Below are 26,632 nucleotides of genomic sequence, written 5' to 3' on the forward strand. Positions count from 1 at the left end.
AAAACCTCAAGTTCTTACCTTTCTGGTGCCATAGGTGCCTTGGTGAGTGTATAGAATACCTAGACCCTCCTCTAGAATTAGGCATGTGTTCATCTACATATTATACGACACATACTTTTATATACAGTTTCAAGAGAGGTTTTGCATGAACCCATCTATGGATATGTTGGAACAAGGTGAGGTGGAGCATACCTATATAATTACAGTAATTGAGAGGCCGAGATAGGAGGATCACAGGTTCTGGGACCACCTCAGCAACTTACTGAGATGCTTAACAACTTAGCAAGACCCGTTTCATAATAAAAAGGGCTCGTGGTGTAGCTCAGAGGTAGAAAGTTCTTTTGTTCAATCAGGACCAAAGAAGGGGAGGTATGTTGGTTATATCATTTTACATTTTAGAGCTTGGTTAGCTAAAGCTTTAAACCAGTGTAATATTAAAATTAACATATAGATTTGGTATCTGGAGAATGGTAGTGAATGAAGAAAATAGGAGATGTGGGTTGGTGTTGACTGCATTTTGGTTAAGAACCCAGTACTACTACTTAAAATAGTAGGTAACATTTTCCTAGTCTTTAATGTATGCCAGGCACTATTTTAAATACTTTCAACTTATTAATTCATTTAATTATTTTGTAGTAGTTTGAGAAAGCAGTAAAATTAAATTTTTTTTCATGTTTTTTACATTTTATTACAAAGCTCTATCATTATGCTAAATGTTCTATACATCTGGCCTTCAAGTTGAGTGTTGTAATCTTCCTTTCGTGGATGAAAAAATTTAGTTTAGAAAAATTTAAGAACTGAGGGTAGGAAGATTTAATTAACCTGCCAAAGATTATAGAGTTACTATGTAAGAAGAGTGAGGACTGGAACAGCTCTTTGATTCCAAACCCTGTGGTCTTCACCTTTTGCTGTACTCTATCAGTGCAGAAAAGTTAAATTGTTTAATAGAATTTATGACAAACTGAGAGTTGGACTAACATTTACTTTTGTATCCTGAGGATATGTTCATTCGTAAAGTATTTGAGAGTATGTAATTTATACCAAGCCCTGTTCTAAGTTTCGTTCCATTTCCCAAGTTCTCTCATTGGGTAATTTTGTAATGTGGAAGTCCTTTTAGATCTCTTATCCTGGTTTTCTATACCTCACTTAAGAGGAGTGACTTTATGATCCAGTTGCAAGCTATCCAAGCATATTGAAAATCGTTAGGGATTTTTCACTTTTGATTTTGAATCTATTGTTAAAATTCTCATCAAAGAAGTGACTTTCCAAGACTAATTGCAATCAGAAGTTTATTAAAGCCACCAGAAATGAAATAGTTGTAAACTCATTGAAATCTTACTTGATAATCCTTTAGCCCAATGCCAATTTGAAAATCCTCTCAATTTTTTTTTTGAAAATTTCTTTTATATAGAAGGTAAAAAGTATATGTCTTGTGCATTTTTTTAAGTGGGTATCTATTTATTAATAATTTGTTTGAGTTCTTCATTCTGTATACAGTGCTTTGTTAGATACATAAATTGCAAAATATTTTCTTCCATTCTGGCTTTTTTTCCTCTTCATACTGTTGCTGAAGAAGTGAAGTTTTAATTCTAGTTTGTTAACCTAGAATTGTCAGATGAGGCCTTGTGTAAATATCAGTTTGGTCTCATTTATTAACCATGCCTGCCTGTTACTCACATCTTCCATATCCTTGTCCTTTTTTTTGTCCACTTGTTCTATCATCTCCAGTTTGAATTGTGGATTTGCCTATTCTCCTTAATTTGTATATTTTCAAAGTTTTGTTACAAAGTGGTTATAAATTTAGGATTACATTATCTTTCTGTTGAATTGACTTTCATTTCTATGAAATAGCCCTCTTTATTTCCAGTAATACTACTTATTGTTTAAAGCTTGCGTTGTCTAATATTATTTCTGCTTTCTTTTGGGAAATATTTTTCCATGGCAGACTTCTTCCCATCCTTTACTTTCAACCCTTCTGTATCCTTGTATCTTTTATTTAAGGTGTATCTCTTGTGCCATGTAGAAAAGTGATTTTTAACTCTATCCAACAGTCTTTTTTTGTTTTGTTTTGTTTTTTGATGGTACTAGGGATGGAACCCTTCTACCTCTGGGCTACACTCCCAGACCTGTTTTTATATTTTTTATTTGGAAACAGGGTCTCTCCTTGCTGGCTTCAAACCTGCACAATCCTCCTGTCTCTGCCTCCCAAGTGCAGGGATTACAAGTGGGTGCCACCAATGCCTAGCCAGTTGTTTTTTAAATTAAAGCATTCAATTAATTTATACTTAATGTAATCACTAATACATTTGGGTTTAAATATGACATCCTGTTAATTTTTATCTTTTTTATTGCCTTTCCACCTTTTTTAGATTAAAATTTGCTTTATAATCTTATCCCCTTCCTTATTAGTTTATGATAAGGCCTATTTACTTCTGAGCTACACCCTCAGCCCTACTTTACTGTTTATTTGGAAATAAAGTCTTAGTCTTACTAAGTTACCTGGAGCCTTGCTAGTTTACTGAGGCTGGCTGCGAACCTTCAATTTTTCTCTCAGCCTCCCAAAGTACTGAGATTACAGACGAGTGCTACCACACCCAACTATTTATATGTTCTCTTATTATTTTAGTGGTTACTTTAGAGGTTACAGTGAACATCTTTTTGTGTTATTATTTATTTTCTTTAGAGAACAAAACCAGAAAAACACTTTCCTTTGTGTAACACTCTTAGAACTTTGATTTACTGGGATTTTTTTCTCCTCTTAATTTTTAGACATTTGATCCTCAGCATTTTGTTTTGCAAGCTATGTAATTTTGAATTAAATGTCGAGTATGTGGGAAAACTATGGAGGCACTAGATGATACCTTCACAGAAAATTTAATTTTGTTCTCTTGTGCCAGCAAAATAGAGATAGATTGCTACAATCTAGATAAGGCTGCTTTTAAGGCTTCATTGGTGTTGCTCTTTTTCAATTTTCTTTTATTTCCAGGGCATATCTTTACACATAAGGCATAGCCCTTGTGAGATTTGTGCTAAAACCCTGGGTGTTTACCAGGTTGAGTTTTATATTTCTGTGCTTTGAATTTTCTATCTTTTGTCTCTTTGGCACTGCAAGTCTGACAATAATTGTACAGCTCATTAGCTTCATGGTGCAGCTTTTCTTTTTTTTTTTTTAAATGTACCAAAAAACATCTTCCTGGAAAATTATTTGCAGAATTTCTGTGAGGTCTTTGTATGTCTCTCTTTAGAACCTTTGCCTTGTAAGTCCTAGCTGCTTGGTAACTAAGCTCCGTGTATGAATTTCTGTTTGGCTTCTGATTTTCATTCCTCCAAATAAATAGAGCAGATGATCCAAGGACCTAGAGGTGAGGAAGGCAAGTGCATGTCTCTTTCTGGTACACTTCAGTTTTCTCTAGAAGCTTGGCTTCACGTCTATATGGATTTGTATCACTCTTGAATGCTTTTGAACAGAGGTTTTGGGATTTGCTTTTGTATTTTTTGTGGTAAAATACACATAACATAAAATTTACCTTTTTAATTGTTTTTAAGTATATAGTTTAGTACTATAAGCATTAGTTTTGTTGTGCAAAACTAAAACTCTATACTCATTAAACAGTGACTTTCTATTTCCCTCTTCCCACAAACTTCTGTCAGCCACCATTCTGCTTTGTTTGTCTATGAATTTGACCACTGTGGATACTCATATTTGTGCACTGGTACAGTAATTTCCTTTTTGTGACTTAGCATATATGCTCAGTTTTCTTCCTTTTTAAGGCTTGATAATAGCGTTTTGTGTATATACCACAGTGTATCCATCCATCAGTAGACACCTAGATTGTGTTTTCATCGTTTGGTTGTCATGAATAATGTTTCTATCAACATGAGTATAACAATACGTTTCCAAGACCCAGTGTTCAATAATTTGGGGAATATACCCAGAAGTAGAGTTGTTTGATCATATGGTAATTATTTTTTTAATTTTTTAAGGAACTACCATTTTCATAAGAGTTAGAATGATAACAGCCTTTCTCTCTCCCTCTGAAAATTGACTCTGGGGCCTCATGTATGTTATGCAAGTGCTCTTATTACTGAGCTATCTCCCCAGCCCTTTTTTTATTTTTATTTTGAGATAGGGTATCACTGAGTTGCCTAGTCTGAGTCTTCCTTTTATGATCCTCCTTCCTCAGTCTCTGAGTAACTGGGATTACAGATATGCAACACCATGCCTGGCCAAAAGTTTTTTCAGTGCTACAAATAGAAACATATGCAATAAAATTTTGATGTAGATGATATTTTATAGATCAGGAAACAAACAGATATTAAAGTCACACCTGTTAAATAGCAGAGACAGGATTGAAATGGTTCTCAAATCAGTACTCTTAACCATTCGATAATTTCATTTCTCTAATACATGTCTTTTCTAAAAGATAGCCTTATAAGGTTATTGCACTAAGACAGAATGCACTTGTATTATTATAATAGAAAATTATTTTCTAGTGTTAATTTTTTCTCCCACTCAGGTTATTATATTTTGGAATAGGGAACAATGCTTTTATGATTTGCTGCAGTGTATCTCTAAACAGCTTTAAGGACACATGTCTAGGGTTTTGATTTGTCTCAACTTAGTGGACAGTTGGTTAAGTAAATGAAAATTATTTTTAAATATAATTTTTTGTATGACTAGTACGTTAATTTAAAACCTTCTTAGCTCTGAAAGATTTTGAGCCCATTTTACAGTGGTGGAAACTGTAACTTAGCTTAAATCATGTTGGAATCTTCACATCAAACACAAGTTTTTTTTTGATAGGATGTCCTGTGATTATCTAAATTTATATTGTAAAAAAATTTTATATTGTAGTCGAGCGTGGTGGGGCGCACGCTTGTAATCCTCACACTTGGGAGGCGGAGACAGGAGGCTCACGCAGGTTCGAAGTCAGCTGCACTGGCTTAAGAGACCCTGTTTCCAAATAAAAAAATATAAAATAGGTCTGGGAGTGTAGACCGGAGGTAGAAGAGAAGGGCTTCCAAGAACTCCAGTACCACACACACACATACTATATATAGAGAGGGGGGGGAGGGAGGGGGGGAAGGGGGGAGTAAAAAAGCCCAGAGATATTATTCTGTTTATACAATTTACTAGTTTATATCTTCCTAGTTCCCTTTAAAAAAATATAGACAGGTACTAGCACTGTGGAAAATACTGGGATAGTGCTTAACACTTTGACTCCCTCCATCTCCCATCTGCAATAAAAACTTTGTGGTATTTTTCTGACTTTTTGTTATCACTGTTTCTATTTCTGTCTTAATTTGTTAATCTTCCTTAACCTGTATTTACTTCATAATTTGAAAATTAGATCTGTTTGAAAACACTTTACGTTATTACTTGTTGATAGAAAAGATTGCCTGGTGATTAAGCTTGGCAAGGCAGGTCCACGCATGTTCTAATAGGCTTGCTGTACATTTGTTTTTTCTTAAATGTGAGTTTAACTTTCCAGATTTTATCCATTGTTTTATTAGCAGGATAAATATTGCGTATTTGCAAAGATTTTAAAATCTGTTTATATTCCTCTTTTTCTATCCTCTTGTTAAAAAAAATGGATGAAAGTATGTTTATAGGTTGTCTTACTGTGAGGACAAAAAACTGAAAGAGAAATTACTAAAAAATTTGATTAACCACCTCGACAGATAACAAACTAACAACTGTTCCCAATAACTTTGCATAAATAAAAAGTTGCCACTAGCCATAAAAGGGATCAGCCAGGAAAGTAGTTGATTGAGTACTGATAGTTACTTTTGGTTTATTAGTGTATTGTTAAAAGTATGGAATTATAGGACTTTAGAGCAGATGTTTTATAAATAATTTCCTTAAGCTCTAGCAGGGTGGTGCATGCTTATACTTCCCAGTACTCAGGAGGCTGAGACCAGAGGACTGCAGATTCACAGCCACCCTGAGCTACTTAGAGAGGCCTCCTCAATTTAATGAGACACTGTTTTAAATTAAGAGTTAAAAAAAAAAAAATAGGGCTGGGGATGTAGCTCGGAGGTAGAATGCCCATGGGTTCAACCCCTAGTTCCACAAACACACTAAACACACACACTTTATAATTGAACCAAAGAATTGTTGTATATTTATATTTGTAGTTCTAAGTTTTTAGAGTGGAATGTTACCCAAATGCTAGTTATAGACTAATAAACTTTGTTTCCTAAGCTTCCATTTACTCTTGCAAGAAAATATTGTTCAAAGTGAAGCACTAGAAGTGAGTGATACTGAAAGAACTGACAAGTTATTTCTTTTCTGGAATAAATACCTTACGTGCCTAGAACCCATTCATTCTAGTTTGCTTATAACATTGGCAGTTAAACACATTTCAGCTTTTTCTTATTGGTAAATTATATTATTTTTGAATTTTTTTTTTTGTGTGTGTGTGTGTGTGGTACTGGGGGTGGAACCCAGAGGCTTTCTACCTCTGGGCTATACTCTCAGACTTATTTTATATTTTATTTGGAAACAGGGTCTTACTAAGTTGCCGAGAGCCTCACTAAATAGCTGAGACTGGTTTTGAATCTGTGCAATCCTCTTGTCTCAGCCTCCCAAGCGCTGGGATTATAAGTGTGCGCCACCATGCTGGGTCTCAAATTTGTTTTAATTATTTTGATTTTTTTTAATACTATTCTACAAGTAATGAAGCTATTAGCTTACTTAACTTTGTATCGCTTTAGCTTTCATAAGAACTCTGGTTTGTATACTATGTTTTGACACCTATCAGAATGTTTCTATATGCTGAGTTTGATCTTTTTACATTATTAGTTAACTATTTAGATAATCTTGATGCTTTTGAGCCATCAGTTAAGAAGAAAGGCAAATCTTTTTCAGTATGGTGGAAGTGGTAATATCTGCAATCTTGTAGGGACAGGTTCCTGCTTTGCTGGTTCCTGTTTTTCTGCTGGGAATGCAAAGAGCTCTAGGTCTTGAGTAGATACTGGAGTAGAGATTTTATGTGGAGGTCACCTGACTGAGAATCCTTTTTCTTATAGTAAAGAAAAATGTCATCTCCGAGACCTGCCTGTTCTAATTGATGTTTTTAAGCAGGTAGTGCTTTTAATTTTTTAACCCAGCCTTTTTCTTTCTTTTTTTTTTTCCCTTTTTCTTTTTGTGGTACTGGGGTTCCTGGAAACCCTTCTTTTATACTTTTTATTTGGAAATAGGGTCTCTTAAGCCAGCACGGCTGGCTTTGCCTGCGTGATCCTCCTGTCTCCGCCTTCCAAGCGCCATGGGAATTACAAGCGTGTGCCACCACGCCCAGCTTAACCCATCCTTTATAGTTGCTTTTGGCAGGAAAATGGGTATTATAAAAGCTATTTTTTCAAGACTAGAATGTGAAATAGATGTTATAATACATAGGAAGTGCTTAGAAGTTGCTTTATTGAACTGAGTGATGCCAGAGGCAGAGGCAGTCTGACTTCTACCCAGCTCTCTGAAAGGGGACATGAGAAGGTCCCATCATCATGGTATGCCTGCCCTGTGAACAAGAATATCCACTCCTAAGAGAGAACCACACATAGAGACAGAATGTGGTGTTCTCTCTGGTGGTGAAACTCACCTCCTTTATGTAAATGCAGTGTTCACTCACACATTAGGCTTTCAGACATGTTTTTCAGAGCATTTTATATTTTAGCTTTAAAAATGCAAATAGGAGCAGCCACCAACTTTGTATCTCTGATGAACTTTCTTCATTCTCTGCAGTAGATAAGTGACAAATGTTGAACTCATTCAAAACTGTAGTTTGGTTTAAGCCTCAGATTAAAATATTTTGACATTCTTATTTAATGTATTTTCTGTCTGTTTTGGATATTGATTTTCTTAATGTTCTAATTTTTTTCTTTTTTTCTTTTTTTGCGGTAATGGGAGTTGAACTCCAGGGTGTTCTACCTCTGAGCTAAACCTCAGCCCTATTTTTATTTATTTTAAAACAAGGTCTCACTAAGTTGTGGAGGGCTTCAATAAGTAGCTGAGGCTGGCCGTGAACCTTTATCTTCCTGTTTTAGTCTACCAAATTCTAGGATTACAAGTGTGCTCCACGGTGCTGGGCTCTAAAATTGTATTCTTTCAGCCAGTTAAAGGTTAACTAGAGCTGGGGCTTTAAAAAAGTTATTTTTAAATTAAATCTTAATCTAGAAATGTACAAAATTGATATAAATGATTAGAGCTACATTAATACTGTTATATAAAATCAACCGTATTTTAACAAAGGGGGAAACTTATTAGAATCGGTTTTGAAAATAAGTCCTGTATACTTAGGGAGTAAATTTATTCTGATTATGGTAATAAGCAGTAAAGATGTAGTTCAGCCTGCAAATATTTCACTATATACCATCATAAGTTTACTTATAGATCACAAATTTACTATGATTGTATATAATTTTGTTTAATATATACGCACATAAACACTCAAGTTAGGCATGTTGTAGTCTTTATTTTACTTGGTGATAGTTAATGTATTAACCATTTCATATAAATAGCCATTATATTTATTTTATATAGTCACACTTAAGTTTGTCAATTTTTCTTTCTGTATTTATTAGATCTCTGATATCTTTCAGTTAACTCTTTTTTTTTTTACTATATGTCATTAGGTTATAATCATTATGCACATCTTGATAGTCTTGAGTTGAAAAACAACAAAGTTTGGTGCTTATACTACACTGTTATTTCCCTTGTTCTGTGGCTTTTAAGTGTTCCCTGTTTTGCCCTTTCCCCCTCATCTATGTATTCTCATCACGTCTGATTTCCTATACTGAAGCTATACCTTCCCAATAGCACACCTTGAGGAATTTGCCAGCTGTATCTGGTCTCCTGCCCTTTTGCTTAGACTTGAGGTACAAATCTCACAGGCTGTAAAGTTACAGATTCACCTACGTCAGTAGTGATTAGCATCACATTTTGTTTAGAATTGGAGAAACCTGGACCAAGGAGACCGTAAATGCAAATTAAAGTAGTAGTAGTAGTGAAATATATCTTGACTCATGTACATTAATGTTTGTCCAAAGAATTAAGTTTCATAGGAAATTATGCTAAAGTTTTAGAGCTTATCTTTACCAGCCCCTTTGTTTTTCTGAGGGCCAGAATAGTAAATGACATACTCAAGCTTAGAGCCTGGGATCATACAAAAAATTTTCCACGCCACTTTTATTATTTTTACTGTTATTGTAATTTTGTGTGTGTGTGTGTGGGGGTACTGGGGTTCCTGGAAGCCCTTCTACCTCTGGGCTACACTCCCAGACCTATTTTTTATATTTGTATTTGGAAACAGGGTCTCCTAAGCCAACGCGCACAGCTGGCTTTGAACCTGTGCGATCCTCCTGTCTCTGCCTCCCAAGCGCGGGGATTACAAGCGTGCGCCACCACGCCCAGCACTGTTATCGTAATTTTCAGTCAAATTTTACTGTGATTGATATAGGTACTTTAAAAAACAGTTTGGTAATTTTTATATAGCCCAATAATTTCACTCCCAGGATTCACCAAGAAAAATGAAACCATATATCTTCAAAAAGATTATGCTCAAGTGTTCATTGCCACATTAGATATAGTAGACTGGAAGAGGGAAAAAGGAAACCAAAAATGAGGATGAACAGATAAGTAAAATATGGAGTATCTGTGTAACTGAATACTGTTTGCACTAGAAAGAACAAAATACTATTCCATGCTACAACATCAGGAAACCTTAGAAACTTGATGCCTCGTGAAGGAGGCCAGGTGCAAGAGATTACATACTGCTTAAGATGCCCAGAGACAGAAAGCGGGGTGCTGCGAATAGGTGAGTGCTGACTCCCACACAGATCAGGTGTAAGGGGCTCTTCTGGATGACAGAACTCGTCTCCAACTAGATTGTGGCCTGGCTGTTCAACTTAGAAATGTATTTGAATTACTGAACTGTGCTTAAAATGAGTGAATTTATGACAAATTATACTGTAGTAAAGCAATATATAAAAATGCTTAGGTTTTATGAGAACACCAATTCACTTTGAAGATTACATTATATATACCTTTTTACTGTAATTCTTGTAGGCTTTTTATCAAAAACCAATAAAACTTGACCTAATTATTTGATGATCCACTTAGTTTAAATTAAGAATATTTAGTTTCTTAAGAGGTTAATTCTAATAGGCATATAATAACTTGATAATTTTGTGCATATCCATATGCACTTGTACTTATTTCTCTCTACAACTTTTACTTAATGTCCAGTAGTAGTAGAAAGGCAGTGTTGTACTCCAATCGATCAATTTTCTAGGAAAGTCTTGATATCTGGAACTCTGAGCTTACAGCTCAATGGAAGAGCATATGTGTTTAGCATGTGTGAGGACTTGGGTTCCATCCCAGCATTGAATAATAAAAATCATGGTATTGGAATGAGTATTTTATGATCTAAATTAAAATGCTTAAGATACAAGTGTGTTTGGTTTCTTTCCTTGTTTGCCATCTTAGTTAAACCAGGTATTTTCTTTGATCACATTGGATAAAAGGCATTCTATGCATGATGCCTTTCTGAACCACATAAATTTATATTCAAGACTGTGAAAGTCAAACTTATAAAATTGTTAAATAGTAATAGAAAGTAATTCTCACAACTAAAAGGATGTTGATGCTTTTTAAATTATTAGACTGGTACAGTTTTTATTGCATACATATTGTTTTATGGTGAAAAGTAAGAGGATCAGGATGACATTAGGGAAAGGTTGGGTGTAGAAGTCCCAGTGAGAATAAGGAAGCAGTTCTTAAAGAGTGGGAGCCATTCAAACAGGGAGGGCTGAGGTCAGAGGGACTCTTGTCATTTAAGACCTTAAGAATAGAAATGTGGAGTCCAAGAATTCAATAGAGAAGTTATCAGTTACTGAAAAGTTGATGTTAAAGTTTGAAAAACATGAACTTGTAATGACATTATATAGAAATATAAGAAATATGAGCACTGAAGATAATAAAAGAATGTTTTTTCTTTTGGTGAATAGGAAATTATTGTATATAAAGAATAAAAAGTTTGAGGAATGAATCCACATTAACTGAGGGTTTCATATAGAGAATTTAATTAAAATTGTTTTGAAGGCTAATTATTATCCCGGTTATACTGTTAATACAGTAGATCTCATGTTTATCTTATAGTTTGGTGTTAGCTATATTGATTGGCAGTATTTCACAAAGTTTAAGGATAACTCTTTGTAGTAGTTCTCCACAGTCTTTTGACTTCAGATGCCTCTCAGAATCTAGTGAGAACTGTTAGGCTCTTTCTCCACAGTGTTTATGTACTTTGGACAAACACATCATTTCCTCATTTAGTGGGTTGGGAGACCCACCAAAGCCCAGAAAGATCCTTGTTAAGAACAAAAAGGAATTATATTACTAATTTTTTTCTGCATTGAAGACAGTACTTATATTTCAAAGTATTTTAATATAAATATGAAATTCAAATAATGCACAAAATGGGACTTAACATCAGTAATTCTGGATTATCTGTGCTCTGTAAAGTAAGATACTTATAATCACTTTGATAGAAACTTCAAAGATGATTTCTAATAAGTAATCTATTTGAAGTGACAGTAACAGAAGTGATTTAATTATGTGATGCTTAGTAAATGCAATTCTTATGTGCATTAGAGCCTTTTAATATTTATCAGAAGCAATAAACTTAAGCCATATGGATCTCTGTTTCATTTAGTTCTCAAATTTGCTTTAAAGACTATAATCTTCAAGTATGGTACTTAGGAAAGAACCTAGTTGGGGCTCGGTATAGCTTTGAAGCACAGATACGTTATGGTTTGCCTGCCTTGCTTTCTACCTTTTATGCTCTGATTTCTGCCTACCTGCTTCTCCCTGATACCATACTTTTTTTTTCCTTAGGGCAGCTATTTGTAGCCATTATTTGCTTTAGAAACCATTATAAGTTGTAAATACTTTATTTTTTGTTACTTAGGATGTAGTAGAAAATTACACAATGTTTAACTTACTTTGAAGTGTCTCTTAATGAGAAATGACTGCTTTGGGAAATTTTGTCTTACTTTTTTTTATGTTTGCAAGAACTGTACTCATGTTCATGTAATTCTGTTTTAACTGTAGGACCGTGTATATGTACAACAAAATAATGTGGAGAATGTCTACAATTTGGGATTAATTATTTTTCGAGATCAAGTTGTACGTTATGGCTGTATTAGGGATCATCTTCGGCAAACTCTATTGGATATGATTGCAAGAGAGCGGAAAGGAGAAGTTGTGGACAGGTACATCATTTATCTTTGTACTCTTGTGGATTTTTTTAGTATTTATATCTTAATGACTGATTTACTTTCATAGTTTTATTAAATTAATTAAAGCTTGAGTATCTAGCACTTGGTAAAATCTTATATGAACCTATTTCCTTTCCCACACTTTGCCTAGAATTTAACCATACCACCATTAAATTTAGAGGAGGCCACACTAAGCTTTTTATTTAAAATACCTTTCCAAAACAGATCAGCGTTCATGCTCTCTTTTGATCATGATATAATAGCATTTTTATTTCTTCTCCAGGCTCAATTGATCCTCCCACCACAACCTCCCAAGTAGTTAGGATTACAGGCATATGCCCCTGGACCCAGCTGGGCTTTTTTTGTCTAACCTTCATTGTTAATATATTTTTTTAAATGTCAAACATGGTTTGAAAGAACTAAAAACTACGATACCCCTCCTAAGACACATGTTTCTCTCCCCTCTTGGCATGATTGCAATGCCATTTTTGTGATCAAGCAGGTAGAGTGGTTTATTTTTTTTATTTATTTATTTTTTTGGTGGTACTGGGGTTCCTGGAAGCCCGTCTATCTCCGGACTACACTCCCAGACCTATTTTATTTTTGGAAACAGGGTCTCCTAAGCCAGCACGGCTGGCTTCGAACCTGCGCGATCCTCCTGTCTCTGCCTCCCAAGCGCGGGGATTACAAGCGTGCGCCACCACGCCCGGCCCAAGGTAGAGTGGTTTAAAACATAAGATATATCACTCTCTATTTTCAGAGTAAGAATAATTTGAGGTTAATAAGCTATAAAGTTGGGAAATGGTTTTCAGTTAAAATTACTTTAAATTTGTATGTTATAAATGAGACACTTATGTGATATTGGACATGTTGATGAAAGCTGAATGTTCTGACGTCTTTCTACCTACTTCTTTTGCATTTTTATATGAATCTTTAATTCATTGGATTTATCAAGTGATCTAACTTTTTTTTGACAGAGGTGCAATAAGAAATGCTTGCCAGATGTTAATGATCCTAGGTCTTGAAGGAAGATCAGTTTATGAAGAAGATTTTGAGGCTCCCTTTTTGGAAATGTCTGCAGAATTTTTTCAGGTAATCATTGAATATGTAAATAAGTGCTCAGAAGTTGTTCTTAGCATTATTAAATGTATTTAATTGAACATTTTAACCTTTTTTTTTTTACTGCAGCCTATTTGCTCAGAAGATGTTTTTAGCATTATTAAACATATTTACTTTGAATTTAATCCTTTTGACTGCAGCCTATTTGAGATGGGGAGAAGGGTTCAAAAATTATTGTTTAGCACATCTATTCCTTATTTCACATTCAATTGAAGGAACTCACTGATAAGAAATTGAAGAATTTTGAACTTATGTAAGACATGAACTTAGAAATATTCTGAACATTTTGTTGTATTCATTATTACAAATTACTTAAAAACTGTAAATTCACAGGTCACCAATGGATCATTACTTTGCAGGCTGTCATAATAGTAATTACTAGTAAAATAAATGTAGGGAAGCCAGGCGTGGTGGTGTACGCTTGTAATCCTAGCATTCAGGAGGCTGAGACCTGAGGATCGTGGTTCGTGGACAGCCTCAGCTAATTAGTGAGGCCCTCTTTAGCTCAGTGAGACCCGGTTTCAAAATAAAAAATAGGGCAGGAGGTGTAGTTCGGAGGTCGAATGCCCCTGGGTTCCACCCCCAGACCTACAAAAAAAAACAAACAAAAATAAACATAGGGAAATGCAATAATCTATAGTTCGTATTTGTGTTAATGCTTATTAGGAAATTATACACTGACTCCAAACTAACTAAATGGCTAAAAGTGAGGCTAAACTAGTACTAATTACAATGAAATGATGGTAATAATGACAAATGAATACATTACTAATGTATGACCTTACTTATAAGATAATCATAACCAGGCGTCCTGCCTCAAAGTCTAAATCATCTGAGCCTTCTATAGCAGGAACTTTGTAAAACTGCCAAAACGATATCTCAGCAGATAAATTTTTATGCCAGTTACATTCTTTTAAAAAGTAAGTGAATATGAAAGTGCTATAATTCCTAATTCAGTGAGTCATTTGTAAGAGCCAGTAGATCAGACACAGTGACTAGATGTGCTGCTTTCCTTTTTTCAGTCTGATTGTAGCTTTTCAGGAAGACCTTGGTGGCTGCAATGGTGAGCCCAAACTGTGCTTTATGAGCTGTTACTTTATAATGTAGAAAATAGTCTTTACTTTTTAATACGATATCAGTTCTACATGTTTTGACAATATTTTTACCTTTTCATAGTTTTTATTTCCTTTATTACCCAAATGTGCTACAGTGACATATGTGTGCGTGGGTGCAAATACTTACGTATGTTGTTTTTAATAGTGAGCAGAGATGGTCTCACCAAGATTTTTTTTAGTGTTAATATCTTTTCTAAGCACTTGATTAGTTTTAAAAGATAAAACTTTTTGCTAAGAAAGTGGGGAATGTTAATAAATTTTATTCATAAGTTTCTATTATGTCTTCTGTTGAATAATTCTTAGGTATTCATTAATGCTATTATTATATTGAGATAACATTTTAATTTACCAGAACTTCTGCAAGGTGGGTGTTAGCAGACAAGATTAGTAATTATTCATAGTAGGAATTTTGTAATGTTATTTTGTAAATTTACTTTTTGAACTAGCATCATACCACCAAAATTAGGATGATTGTGATTTGTCTTGGTAGTTATATAATTTTACTATAAAACAAAGAAGAATTTTGTATTCTAGGGTCAGGGCCTTCTATTTGGAATATATCGGCAAAGTTTAAAAAAGCATTGTTTAAAGATAATGTGCTAATTTAGTTTTATGTAAATTCTTTGAAGATTATCATTTAGACTATGTGAATATGTATTGACAAAATATTAATAATCCTATGGCTAATTTATAAACACTATAGAAACCCACTTAAAAGACATTTTCTACATTAAAAAAGTAAAGTGCAATCACATTGATTTTATTCTGTTTCTTTTGTTTTGCTTTAAAACTTGCATTTTAAAACCACTGATATGGTATTAAAAAATAAGCATGACTATTTTTTATTGCAGATGGAAAGCCAGAAATTTTTAGCAGAAAACAGTGCTTCAGTATATATAAAGAAAGTAGAGGCTAGAATTAATGAAGAAATAGAACGGGTGATGCACTGCCTTGACAAATCAACTGAAGAACCCATTGTAAAGGTAGTTGAGAGGGAGCTCATTTCCAAGCACATGAAGACCATAGTAGAAATGGAGAATTCTGGGCTAGTCCATATGTTGAAAAATGGAAAGACAGAAGGTAAGTCTTATCAATTGAAAATAAACTGTTATTCTACTTTATTACCAGTAAGTTTTTTATTCTTCTCTAATTAAAGTAGATAAAAATGTAAGTTTTCAAGAAGTTGGGGTGTATGACATAAAATTATCACCATTTTGGTAGCATTTAATGATAAAAATTTACACTGTGTTATAAAGGAAAATTTACTATATTTCTAGTCAGTGGAGTCCCTCCCCATCTTTCCTTTTAAGTCACCTCTGTTTGTGTTTTTCCTAATTAAGAAGGTAAGAGGTTTACTATTACTGCTGAGGCCAGTGAACTCCTTGCTGCATCTTTATACTTTGTTTATATACCAGCAGGTATGGGTACTTTCAATTCCTGAATACTCTCCTGTAGTTCTTGTGATCTTCTAAAATTGAAAGTTTCAATCTTTCAACATTTTAGACTTTCCTTTGGAATTTAGTTGAGATAAGGATGATAAAAATGCAAAAACACTGGTGTCTTTCATATCAATATATTTAAATTGTAGGAAAAAGGTAACATTTTTGAGATGATAGCATTTATTGTTTATAGCTTCTTGCCCTCTTTTTCCTCAAAAGGAATATATAAGTGATAAACATCTTAGAAGACATGTTGACCTTATCCTTAGTTTCTGATGCTTTGCTTTTAAAACTTAGTAAACCAATAATAATGGTATTTAAAAATGAGTGTAATTATTGTTGTTGTTCCCCTGCCTTCTAGATGAAATATTAGCAGTATTACCTACTTACTTTTAGAAAAAGAAAGACATACTACCTGTTGGTATCATGACCTAGCTAGGGAATGAAGAAAGTTTTTTAAAGGAAAATTACAAAGAGATAAGGATGCAAGAGGGGGAAAATGGTGGAAAGAGCAGTTTATCTGTATTACCTCTATGAGAGTCCTTGCTCATGTTTTTATTAAAAATGATTATTTCTGTATATGTGAGACGTTTCTATTAAACCAGAGAAAAATTGCCTTTTTAAATGACTCTTCTGATAAACCTCTTTTTGTAAAATTAAAAAGAAAAAATCTTATAATATTTGCTATGTTTTCTAAAAAGGTGCTCGTGGATAATTGTCTCAGTTGGAGCTTTTCAAACTTTTTGTTAAGGGCCAGATAGCAAATTTTTCCTTCAGTCAGCAATTCATCTCTGCTCCCAAAGTGTGAAGGAGCCATAGGCAGTAGCAAAAAGTAACAAGTCTGTGCTCTTATAAACTTTATGGACCCCACAGTTTAAATCTCATAAATATTTTACATCACTAAATATTTTTCTTTTAATTTTCCCCAAAATATTTAAATATGTGAAAACAATTCTTAGTTTATGAGCTATACAGAAATAAGCAATAAAATGTATTTTCCTAGCCGGGCATGATGGCGCACACTTTTAATCCCAACATTCGGGAGGCTGAGACAGGAGGATCATGGTTCACAGACAGCCTCAGCTACTTAGTGAGGGCTTTTGCAACTCAGACCCGGTTTCAAAATAAATAATAAGAAATAGGACTGGTGGTATGGATTGGAGGTAGAATGCTGCTGGATTTTTCATCACCAGTACCGCCACCCCCCCAAAAAAAGTATTTTCCTCATGGGCTGAAATTTGACAATCCTTATCTAAATGGTCTCTGTGACTAAGACCATGAAAAGCATTTTCTTCTGCTTAGACAACATAACTATTGATAATTTGTCTAATGTTCTGTTTAGATTCTGAGTTAATGTTTACAAATTACCTTGGGCATGTATGGAGAGGGCTGACACAATGGGCAAACATTTAAAATACAGTGAAATTATATTATTTTATATATAACAAAATGTGCAACATATCTAAGCAAAACGTATGACATAGGACTAAAATAGACAAGTTGGGAACTATTTTTTTTTTAAGAGTTCTTTCATGTGCCAAATTTGCTGTAATTTATGTCCATAAATTACTGATGGATTTTGAAACACATGGTTTTTTTTTCTTGTTTTTTTTTTTTTTTTTTTTTTCAGTTTGGAAACAGAGTCTCACTAAGTTGCTAAGAACCTCACTAAATACCTGAGGCTGGCTTTGAATCTGTGCGATCCTCTTGTCTTAGCCTCCCAAGCGGTGGGATTACAAGCGTGTGCCACCATGCTGGCGAAATACATGTTTTGATGTGGGAAATTTGTAACTTCTGCTAAATATATGAGAAAGTAGGGTTTTACCTATGTAGGTTACTTTGGGGATATATTAAAGATTTCCTTGACTAGAGAGTTATAATTTTTCCTTATTCTTTAATGTATCCAATTTTTGCTTTCTTTCTGGTTTCAGACCTTGCGTGCATGTACAAATTATTTAGTCGTGTGCCAAATGGTTTGAAGACAATGTGTGAATGTATGAGTTCCTATTTGAGGGAGCAAGGGAAAGCTCTTGTTTCTGAGGAAGGAGAAGGAAAAAATCCTGTTGACTACATCCAGGTAAATAAATAACAGAAGATTATCTTTAAGTTTATGGTAAAGTCATTTTGAGAAGTTTAAAAAGATTACTTTTACTAAGCTATGTATTGTGTAAAATGACGTACAATTGAGATTGACATTGGTATTTTTACCTATGTACAGAAAGACAGTGGTTGTAATTTCTTAATTGATCCTTCCTCTTCCCCCTTCCCTTTCTGTAGACCACCTCCCTGGCTCCACTGAAGTTTCTTCTCTCTTGTCTGGCTTTCCTCTCATATCCCAGTTACTCACTAGCTTCCAGTAGTGAAACCTTATGACCCTTCACTTCCTATGACTGGCTAATCTCACTTTATGTTCTCCAGTTTCTTCCATCTTCCTGCAAACGACATAATTTTGTTCTTCTTAATGGCTGAGTGGAATTTTGTTGTGTGTATATCCATAATTTTGTAATCCATTCATCTGTTGATAGACCCCTGGTTTGGTTCCATAGTTTGACTATTGTGAATTGTGCTGCTATAAATGTGGGAATGCATATATTACTCTAGTTCTCTGGTTTTTAGCCCCTTTGGAAAGATACCCAGGAATGGTATAGACAGATCCTATGGGTGGACCTATTCCCAGTTTTCTAAGGAATATCCACACTGCTTTCCAGAGTGGCTGAACTAATTTGTGCTCCCTGGGTGCATTTTTTTTAAATTTTATTTTATTTTTAATTTTATTTTTATTTTTATTTTTTTGCGGGTCTGGGGATGGAACCCAGAGGCATTGACCTCCAAGCTACACCCCCTGCCCAATTTTTTATTCTTTATTTTGAAACCGGGTCTCACTGAGTTGCAGAGGACCTCACTAAGTAGCTGAGGCTGTCCGCGAACCGCGATCCTCCGGTCTCAGCCTCCCGAATGCTGGGATTACAAGCGTGCGCCACCACGCCCGGCTTCCCTGGGTGCATTTTTAACCTTATTTTTTTCATTGGCTGACCCAGTTGGAGAAGACAAAAGAATGAGGCAAAGCAGTGATGAGACTCTTGGGTTAATCTTAAATATAGTACATATGTGGAGGGTAAAATACTTTTCTCATCACTGACATTTTAATATGGGTTTAGATAGGCTTGAAAAAATAAAATGTACATTCTATAAGTTTAACTCTGACTTTATACATTTATTACCAGCAAAGAAAAAAATACATGATTATAAGTATATTATTTATTGGAAAGTTTTTATTTGTTCTAAATTTCTTTATTTTTATTTGTAAGGGCTTATTGGATCTGAAGAGTAGGTTTGATCGCTTCCTCCAGGAATCGTTCAATAATGACCGGCTCTTTAAACAGACTATTGCTGGTGACTTTGAGTATTTTCTCAACCTCAACTCCAGGTCTCCCGAATACCTCTCATTATTTATTGATGATAAGCTGAAAAAAGGAGTCAAAGGGGTAAGTAGTAATGCATTTGAAAATACATTGAATTTAATATGTCTATATGAAATTAGGAAATAAAACATAAAGTTAGGAAATGTTATACATGTAAAATTAAGGAAAGCTCTGCTGTGCTTAAATGTAATCTATATGGTTTGAAATCAGAAAATATATATCTTATAGCTTTGTTCTTTTTCAAGATCGTTTTGGGTATCTAGAGTCCATATTCCATATTAGGATAGATTTTTTTTCTGAAAAATAAATATATAAATATATGAGTTTCACCTAAAAAAATAGAAAAAAATATTCTCTGGTAAGAAAGAAAGTAAAAAGAAATATTTAAATGTTATCTTTAAGTCATCAAAAGCTTGGTATCAGACAAATGAAACTGTTATGTGAGATTATCATTTTTAATTTTGGATCAGTTGCTATAATACTACATGTCAACCACTAAGCCAAGCATGGGAGGGAGGGATGGGGAGAGAATGGGGTGGGGATCGGGTGGGGGCTGACTGGGCGATGTGTGCATGTATGTCTACAAAAGTTTGTATCCCACTATGATGTATGAATACAGTGCACCAATAAAAAAATAAATAAAAAAATAAATAAAAGACACATTTAAATTTAAAAAAAGTATAGTTTAAAGTATTTAACATTGCTGGGCGTGGTGGCTCACACTTGTAACCCCACTCTTGGGAGGCGGAGACAGGAGGATCGCGCTGGTTCGGAGTAAGAGACCCTGTTTCCAAATAAAAAATATAAAAATAGGTCTGGGAGTTTAGCCCGGAGGTAGAAGGGCTTCCAGGAAGCCCAGTAACAAAAAAAAAAAAAAAAGGTATTTAACATCAGCCAGGTGTAATGGTGCATGCTTGTGATCCCAGTACTTGGTAGGCTAAGGCAAGAGGATCGCAGGTTCGCGGCCAGCCTCAGCATCTTGTACCACATAAAGTAATTAACATCAAAAGGTGTTTTGTTTTGTTTTGTTTTGTTTAGCAACACTGGGGATTGAGCCCAGTGACATTCTACCTCCAACTACATCCTCAGCCCTATTTTTTATTCATTATTTTGAAACAGGGTCTCACTGAATTGCTTAGGGACCTACAAAGTAGATGAGGCTGACTGTGAACCTATGATCCTCCTGTCTCAGCCTCCCAAGTACTGAGATTACAAGTGTATGCCACCACAACTGGTGATCATCAAAAGTTTTTGACATTTAATTTATAATTGGCATCAAAACAAGTAAATACACAACTATAATTATTCAAACAGCTGTTGCTATGCCTGTGAGGATAGATGGGCTGTAGGTGACAACTGCAAAGCTCTCCAGTGGTATACAATGTTGCTTGCTTTTATCTGGATGTTGTATATCCAACAGTACATGGATTCTGAGGATTTGGAGGCAGAGATAGAACTGCTCTGAAAGCAGTTTGAAAGCCTATACTGACAATTTTAAGCCTTTCTCATATCTCCAGGACTTGGGAGCCTAGGAAATGATATTAAACACATTTTGATCACATGTGTGCAGGTCTTTTTTTAAAATGTTTTCTTAGATTTTTAAGACAAGTGAAATATAACAAGTGGCTACAGATAATACCAGAAGTAGCTGTATTAAGAAAATAAGATTATTAAGGATGTCCAGAAGTATCAGATTCCTCCATTTGAAAAAAATAGAAGCTTAACACAAGCTGCCATAGTATTATCTTGCCCTTATTTAGGAGATAAGGGCAAGGAATCTTATAACAAATTTTTACCTTTCTGTTTGTAAAATTTCAGTTTTGAATGAGTTTAAATGAAGAGGTCTATCTTTTGCCTGTGTGATTTCTGCTTAAACACTCTGCAGAGGTTTTTAAAGTATTCTTCTGTCATCTCTTAATCCAGCCCTCTGTTACCTCATGCCTCCATTTCAGTGGTACTCCTTTAGGCAGTGAATAACACTGCTTTAGATGAGTGTGTAAGAACTTTGCTGCTGTATGAAAGAGCTACTTTTCTACACCACATCCCTTCTCTGTCAACCAGATATTTGTTTTCAAACAATGTTTCTAAGCTATTAGGTGAGTTGTATTGCTTTATTTGTATAATTAAAAGTTTCATAATTGTTCGATCATTTTTTTATTAAATTTGCAGCTAACAGAACAAGAAGTAGAAACAATATTGGATAAGGCAATGGTTCTTTTTAGGTTTATGCAAGAAAAAGATGTATTTGAACGTTATTATAAACAACACCTGGCAAGGAGACTTCTCACAAATAAAAGCGTTTCTGATGACTCTGAAAAAAATATGATATCTAAATTAAAGGTAAGGCATGCTTACGATAGAGTGGAGTGTACTTTATCATGATTGAGAGCAACAACACATGATTGGAAATTATTTACTTGATTTTTTTTTTTTTTTTTGTGGTACTTGGGGTGGAACCCAGAAGCTTTTTCTACCTCCGGGCTGTTCTCCCAGACCATATATATATATATATATATATATACACACACACACACACACACACACACACACACACACACACACACACTTTATTTGAAAACAAAGCCTCACTAAGTGACTGAGGCAAGCTTAGAACCCGTGCAATCCTCCTGTCTCAGCTTCCAAAGCCTCCTGGGATTACAAGCATGTGCCATCATGCCTGGGTTACTTGATTTTAAATGCCTGAGAAATTATTAAATGTGGATTGTTTCTGAGCAGTACAGTTTCTCCTTTTATTTGTTCAAGTTGTGAGACATTAAAAATTGATGGGAATTTGTGTTTTGTGTTGGTGTGGCAGGATATATTCACAGAGGTCTGGGGAAGGATATGTAATTCTGTTTCCTAAAGAGTGTGGTCCCTAAGTACCTGAGTCATCTAATGTATAAAAATGCAGAGTTCAGGGACATACTTTAAAAGGGTGTATTGGAATCTCTGAAAGAGTCTTGGAATTTGTATTTTAAAATAAAATCCTTGGGAGGCATAGACCAGAGGATTGCAAGTTCAATACCATCCTCAGCAACTTAGTGAGACCCTGTCATAAAATAAAATAGGGCTGGATATATGACTGGGAATTAGAACACCCCTGGGTTCAATCCCTACAAAAGCACATATATAAAACCCTTGGGTTATTCTTAAATACCCCAAAATATGTTAACTACTAGCTGTACAGCCACTGGTGCTAAGATTTACAGAAGAGATTATCAGCAATGGCAGTAACAGAAAAATATGTTTCTGCATTTTCTCTGATGAAAACCTTTATTTGTGTATACTTGTGGTTTTTCTCTGCAGACTGAATGTGGATGTCAGTTTACATCAAAACTGGAAGGAATGTTTAGGGATATGAGCATCTCAAACACAACTATGGATGAATTCAGGCAACATCTACAGGCAACTGGGGTAAGGTTCTGCATTTCATTTCTACTTTTTTCTAGTTTTGTAAAGTCTTTGTAATAGGGATTTTCATCCATAAAACTAATCTGCTGGTGTTGTTTTTTTTAATGTCATTTAGTGATGGCATTGTGTTGTATTGTAAATACTTAAATTATATTTTTTTCTGTATAACCTCATAGAATTATTCTTTTGTTATAAACATTGTGGAAAGAATATTGGGCTTAGGCAGATTTGCTAGAGTTTTAATACTCTTCACTTTACCTCAGGATTGTTATATTTGGGGGATAATTACTTGACTTCTTCATACCTTAACTGCACTGATCTTCAAAATCACTATAAGCCAGTCTCACATCCTAAGAAAAGGTAGAGTATGAAAAAACTATTAAAATGCAGAAATTAGTGTACTATACGTGCATTTTCTATTGTTTTGTGAAGGTGATGAGCTTGTCACTTTTAGGGCTTTGGTGTCCGGTGGGGGTTTTGTATGAATTTAATGAAGTTCAGTTTTGTTTGTTTTTCCTGCTTTCCAAAGTTATCTCAACTAACATTAACTTAGAACCTAACAGTTAACTTGAGATTTTAAAACTTTGTGAGTGACCACATGCTACTCTCTCCTTCACATTCTTAGCACATCTGGAGGCTGAGGCCTTTCCTTTGATGTTTAGCTAAGAGGATCTACACTTATACTGGTCCATCATAGATACATGAAAATACTTAATTATGTAGAATAGCCATTTATATATATGAAGATATCCTGACTTCATACTAAATAGTTGTATGGTTTGCCTCATAACTACCTTGTTAGAGTTGAGAAGGGCCAATGGGAGAAAAGGTGAGAGTTGGTCTGCGACAGGTGGGCAGAAACAAATGATGAGATTGTCCCAGGTGAATTTTCTTTAAGTTTGTTTAGGGAGTTATGCTTAAAAATCAGTAATCATTTTCACACAATTTAATTTGGTGTGGCAATTTTTTTCTGTTTATTTTTTGTCTTCTACTAATTTTACAGATATTGAGAGCTAGAGAGAGAGAATCTAGTTTTAATGAGTACTCTCTAGAACCCACTCTTAAAGAATGTTGTTTCCGGATGGATTCAGTGTCTGTATTATTTTTTAAGTGTCTAAATAACAGGTCTATAACAATCAAAGATCTTTTGATAAGATTGTGATCTTTTTTAAACTCAGCCATCCCATTGAAATTGTTTCATTAAAAAAAGGTATTCCTCAAGTGATTTTATTGGATTCTTTTTGCCATTTTTATTTGCTACATATTTGTAAATTTTTCACAATCTTTTATCTTTATTATTATTCAGATATAACTTGAATTCTGTGGTAATAGAATATAAACTTATTAATTTTTTAATAGCTATAGTGACTATAGTACTTCTGAAGATCCTCAGGGTTACTTACCTACTTAATCCATTTGCAGCTTTGGCTCCTTTTAAAGAGACCATTCTTTACATAGTTACTAGCTTTTTAATCTTAATATATGTTAGAAAGATTTGATTGAAAGTGACAGTTAAAAAAATACATCTTGAGCTTTCTAAAGTCTTGGAGCTTTTTAAAATGTCACTAATTTTAAAGCAGAGTATTCTGTGACTTGGTTGAATGTTTTTAGCTTATTGAACATACCAAGACAGTGGTTCTTCATTTACTTTTAGGAATTAGAGAAGTACTTTTGTCAAAATTCAAATAATACTTGTGATATATTTTATTTGGGAATCTTACTTTCTATAAATCCTTGTCTTTTCCTTGCAATTTTAAATAAGGGCAGGAGCTAAAAAATCACTTTGCCATCATGATTGCTATTTGTTTGTATTAGCAAATCATTATTGTTACTTGTTTATATCAGCAAGTCTTTTATATTTACATCAGTAAATCAAACCCTGACCTACATTTCCAGTACTTTTACTTTTCAGCACCTGCCCCTATGATGTGCTATCTTTGAATATAACCTGCTTTTAAAATGTTACTGAAATGGTTAGGAAGAGGAAATAACTAATCACTACTAGAGTAATAATTCTTTGAGGTCCTGCATTCCTTCATGTAACAATTCACTAAGTGCTTTTGCCCGATTATAGATACTGGAGATACAGTAGAGAAAGGACAAGATTTCTTGCTCCTATAGAGTTTACACATTCTAATCAGGGAGACACATAATAAGCAAGATAAATAAACATTGCTATACTAGAAATCAGTAGCAGGAGGCAACAACGTGGCTTTAAAAATGACATTTTAAGAAAAATTTGAGATTAGGGAGCAAGATGTATGAGTATATTGTCTTTTCATCTTTGAAACTATGGGTACATCTCATGCATATTAATAAGGGTTGGGTGTATTGACCAGATTCTGACTCTGCTCCAGCTTGAAAACCTAAGTTCTCTACTTTGGTGGCGCATCCTCAGAGTCTCTGCTCTGCTGCTTTCTCTCATGTGCATCATCTAAGATTTCTGGTTTCTGCTTTTTTTAAAGTAGAATAACCATTTAGTAGATAACTTGCAAAGAAATATGAATATGAGATGCTTTTCATATTTATAAGCTCACCTACCTTTAAAATTCTATATCACTAAGTCATTCAGATTAGATTAAAATGGAATAATGGTTCATAACAAGTTTTATCAACAATTTAGGTGGTTTATCCTTAAATGTACTTACTGATATTTTTATTTCTTAAAATTAGTGTGTAAAAATGATATCTAATAATGATAGTTATTCTGGCATCTGTTTTGTAGAAGTAATCATCTGTTGTACAGATTTATAGAACAGTGCTTTGTAGTACTGGATTCCTAGTGTCTTATGCATAGGGTGTTAAATGTGAGCTACATGTCCAAAACATGGAAGTTTTGATATTGTAAAAATGCATGTAGAGTGTCAGAAGCATGTCATTTGTATGTTATGGTAAAAATATATAAAAACTGACATGAAAGATTATAGACTTTTTCTAAATAATACTTCATATGACCCCTTGACATTATGTCTAAAGAAAATTTGAAAGACCAAAACTTGGCAGCTCTCAATGATACTAATAGGACTCTCTTCTGGTAAGAATTGTCCTTTGTTTACAGTATTTTTAAATTAACATCTTAAGCAAAAATTTATTTATTTATTTAACTGCGTAAACTTGGGAAAACACTAGATGAGTCTAACCTTTAAGAACATTTGTTTTTTTGACTAGATATTGGACCTAGAGGTAACTACTTTGATACGAGTACTTTGATAATACACCTAACACAGTGTTTAGATGGAACAGATAGTGAATCCTAGTTAACTTTAGAGGGCCCTTTCTGTTTTCTGTAGGTATCTTTAGGTGGTGTTGATCTCACAGTCCGGGTGCTCACCACTGGATATTGGCCCACTCAGTCAGCCACACCAAAGTGCAATATCCCACCAGCACCAAGACATGCTTTTGAGATATTTAGAAGGTAAGTCTAAATCAGACTTTGTATTTCTGAATACAAAAAATTGTCCCAAATTGAAAAAAATTTTAGCATTAATTGTATCCCCAATTGAGAATTAATATACTCCATTTTTAACTTCATGTTCAAAAGGAGAATGTAAGCTGGGCATGGTGGCGCATGCTTGTAATCCAGCATTCAGGACTCTGAGACCAAAGGATCGCTGTTCGTGGACAGCCTCAGCTACTCAGTAAAGCCCTCCATAGCTTAGTGAGACCCTGTTTCAAAATAAAGAATAAACAATAAGGTCAGGGAGTGTAGCTTGGAGGTCGAATGCCCCGGGTTCCATCACCAGACCTGCCAAAATAAAGAGAGAGAGAGGGAGAGGGAGAGGGAGAGGGAGAGGGAGAGGGAGAGGGGGAGGGAGGGAAAGAGAAAGAGAAAGAGAAAGAGAAAGAGAGAATG

The 26,632-nt window shown here is 34.5% G+C and overlaps 1 protein-coding gene across 2 annotated transcripts in view; it reads left to right on the forward strand.

The window, feature by feature from the left end:
* Positions 1-26,632, forward strand: part of CUL3 (cullin 3) — a gene marked incomplete at both ends in the record, with an annotated part of 103,193 nt that overhangs the window by 58,488 nt on the left and 18,073 nt on the right. For both annotated transcript variants that reach the window (XM_080689249.1, XM_080689250.1), the window contains 8 exons: positions 12,107-12,267; positions 13,251-13,365; positions 15,359-15,587; positions 17,878-18,023; positions 19,255-19,431; positions 21,538-21,708; positions 22,675-22,782; positions 26,070-26,194. In XM_080689249.1, the coding sequence (XP_080545375.1) occupies positions 12,107-12,267; positions 13,251-13,365; positions 15,359-15,587; positions 17,878-18,023; positions 19,255-19,431; positions 21,538-21,708; positions 22,675-22,782; positions 26,070-26,194 (1,232 nt within the window). The remainder of the gene's footprint in view (positions 1-12,106; positions 12,268-13,250; positions 13,366-15,358; positions 15,588-17,877; positions 18,024-19,254; positions 19,432-21,537; positions 21,709-22,674; positions 22,783-26,069; positions 26,195-26,632) is intronic.

The sequence above is a fragment of the Muscardinus avellanarius genome, assembly GCF_963383645.1.
Source record: "Muscardinus avellanarius genome assembly, chromosome: 2".
NCBI lineage: Eukaryota > Metazoa > Chordata > Mammalia > Rodentia > Gliridae > Muscardinus > Muscardinus avellanarius.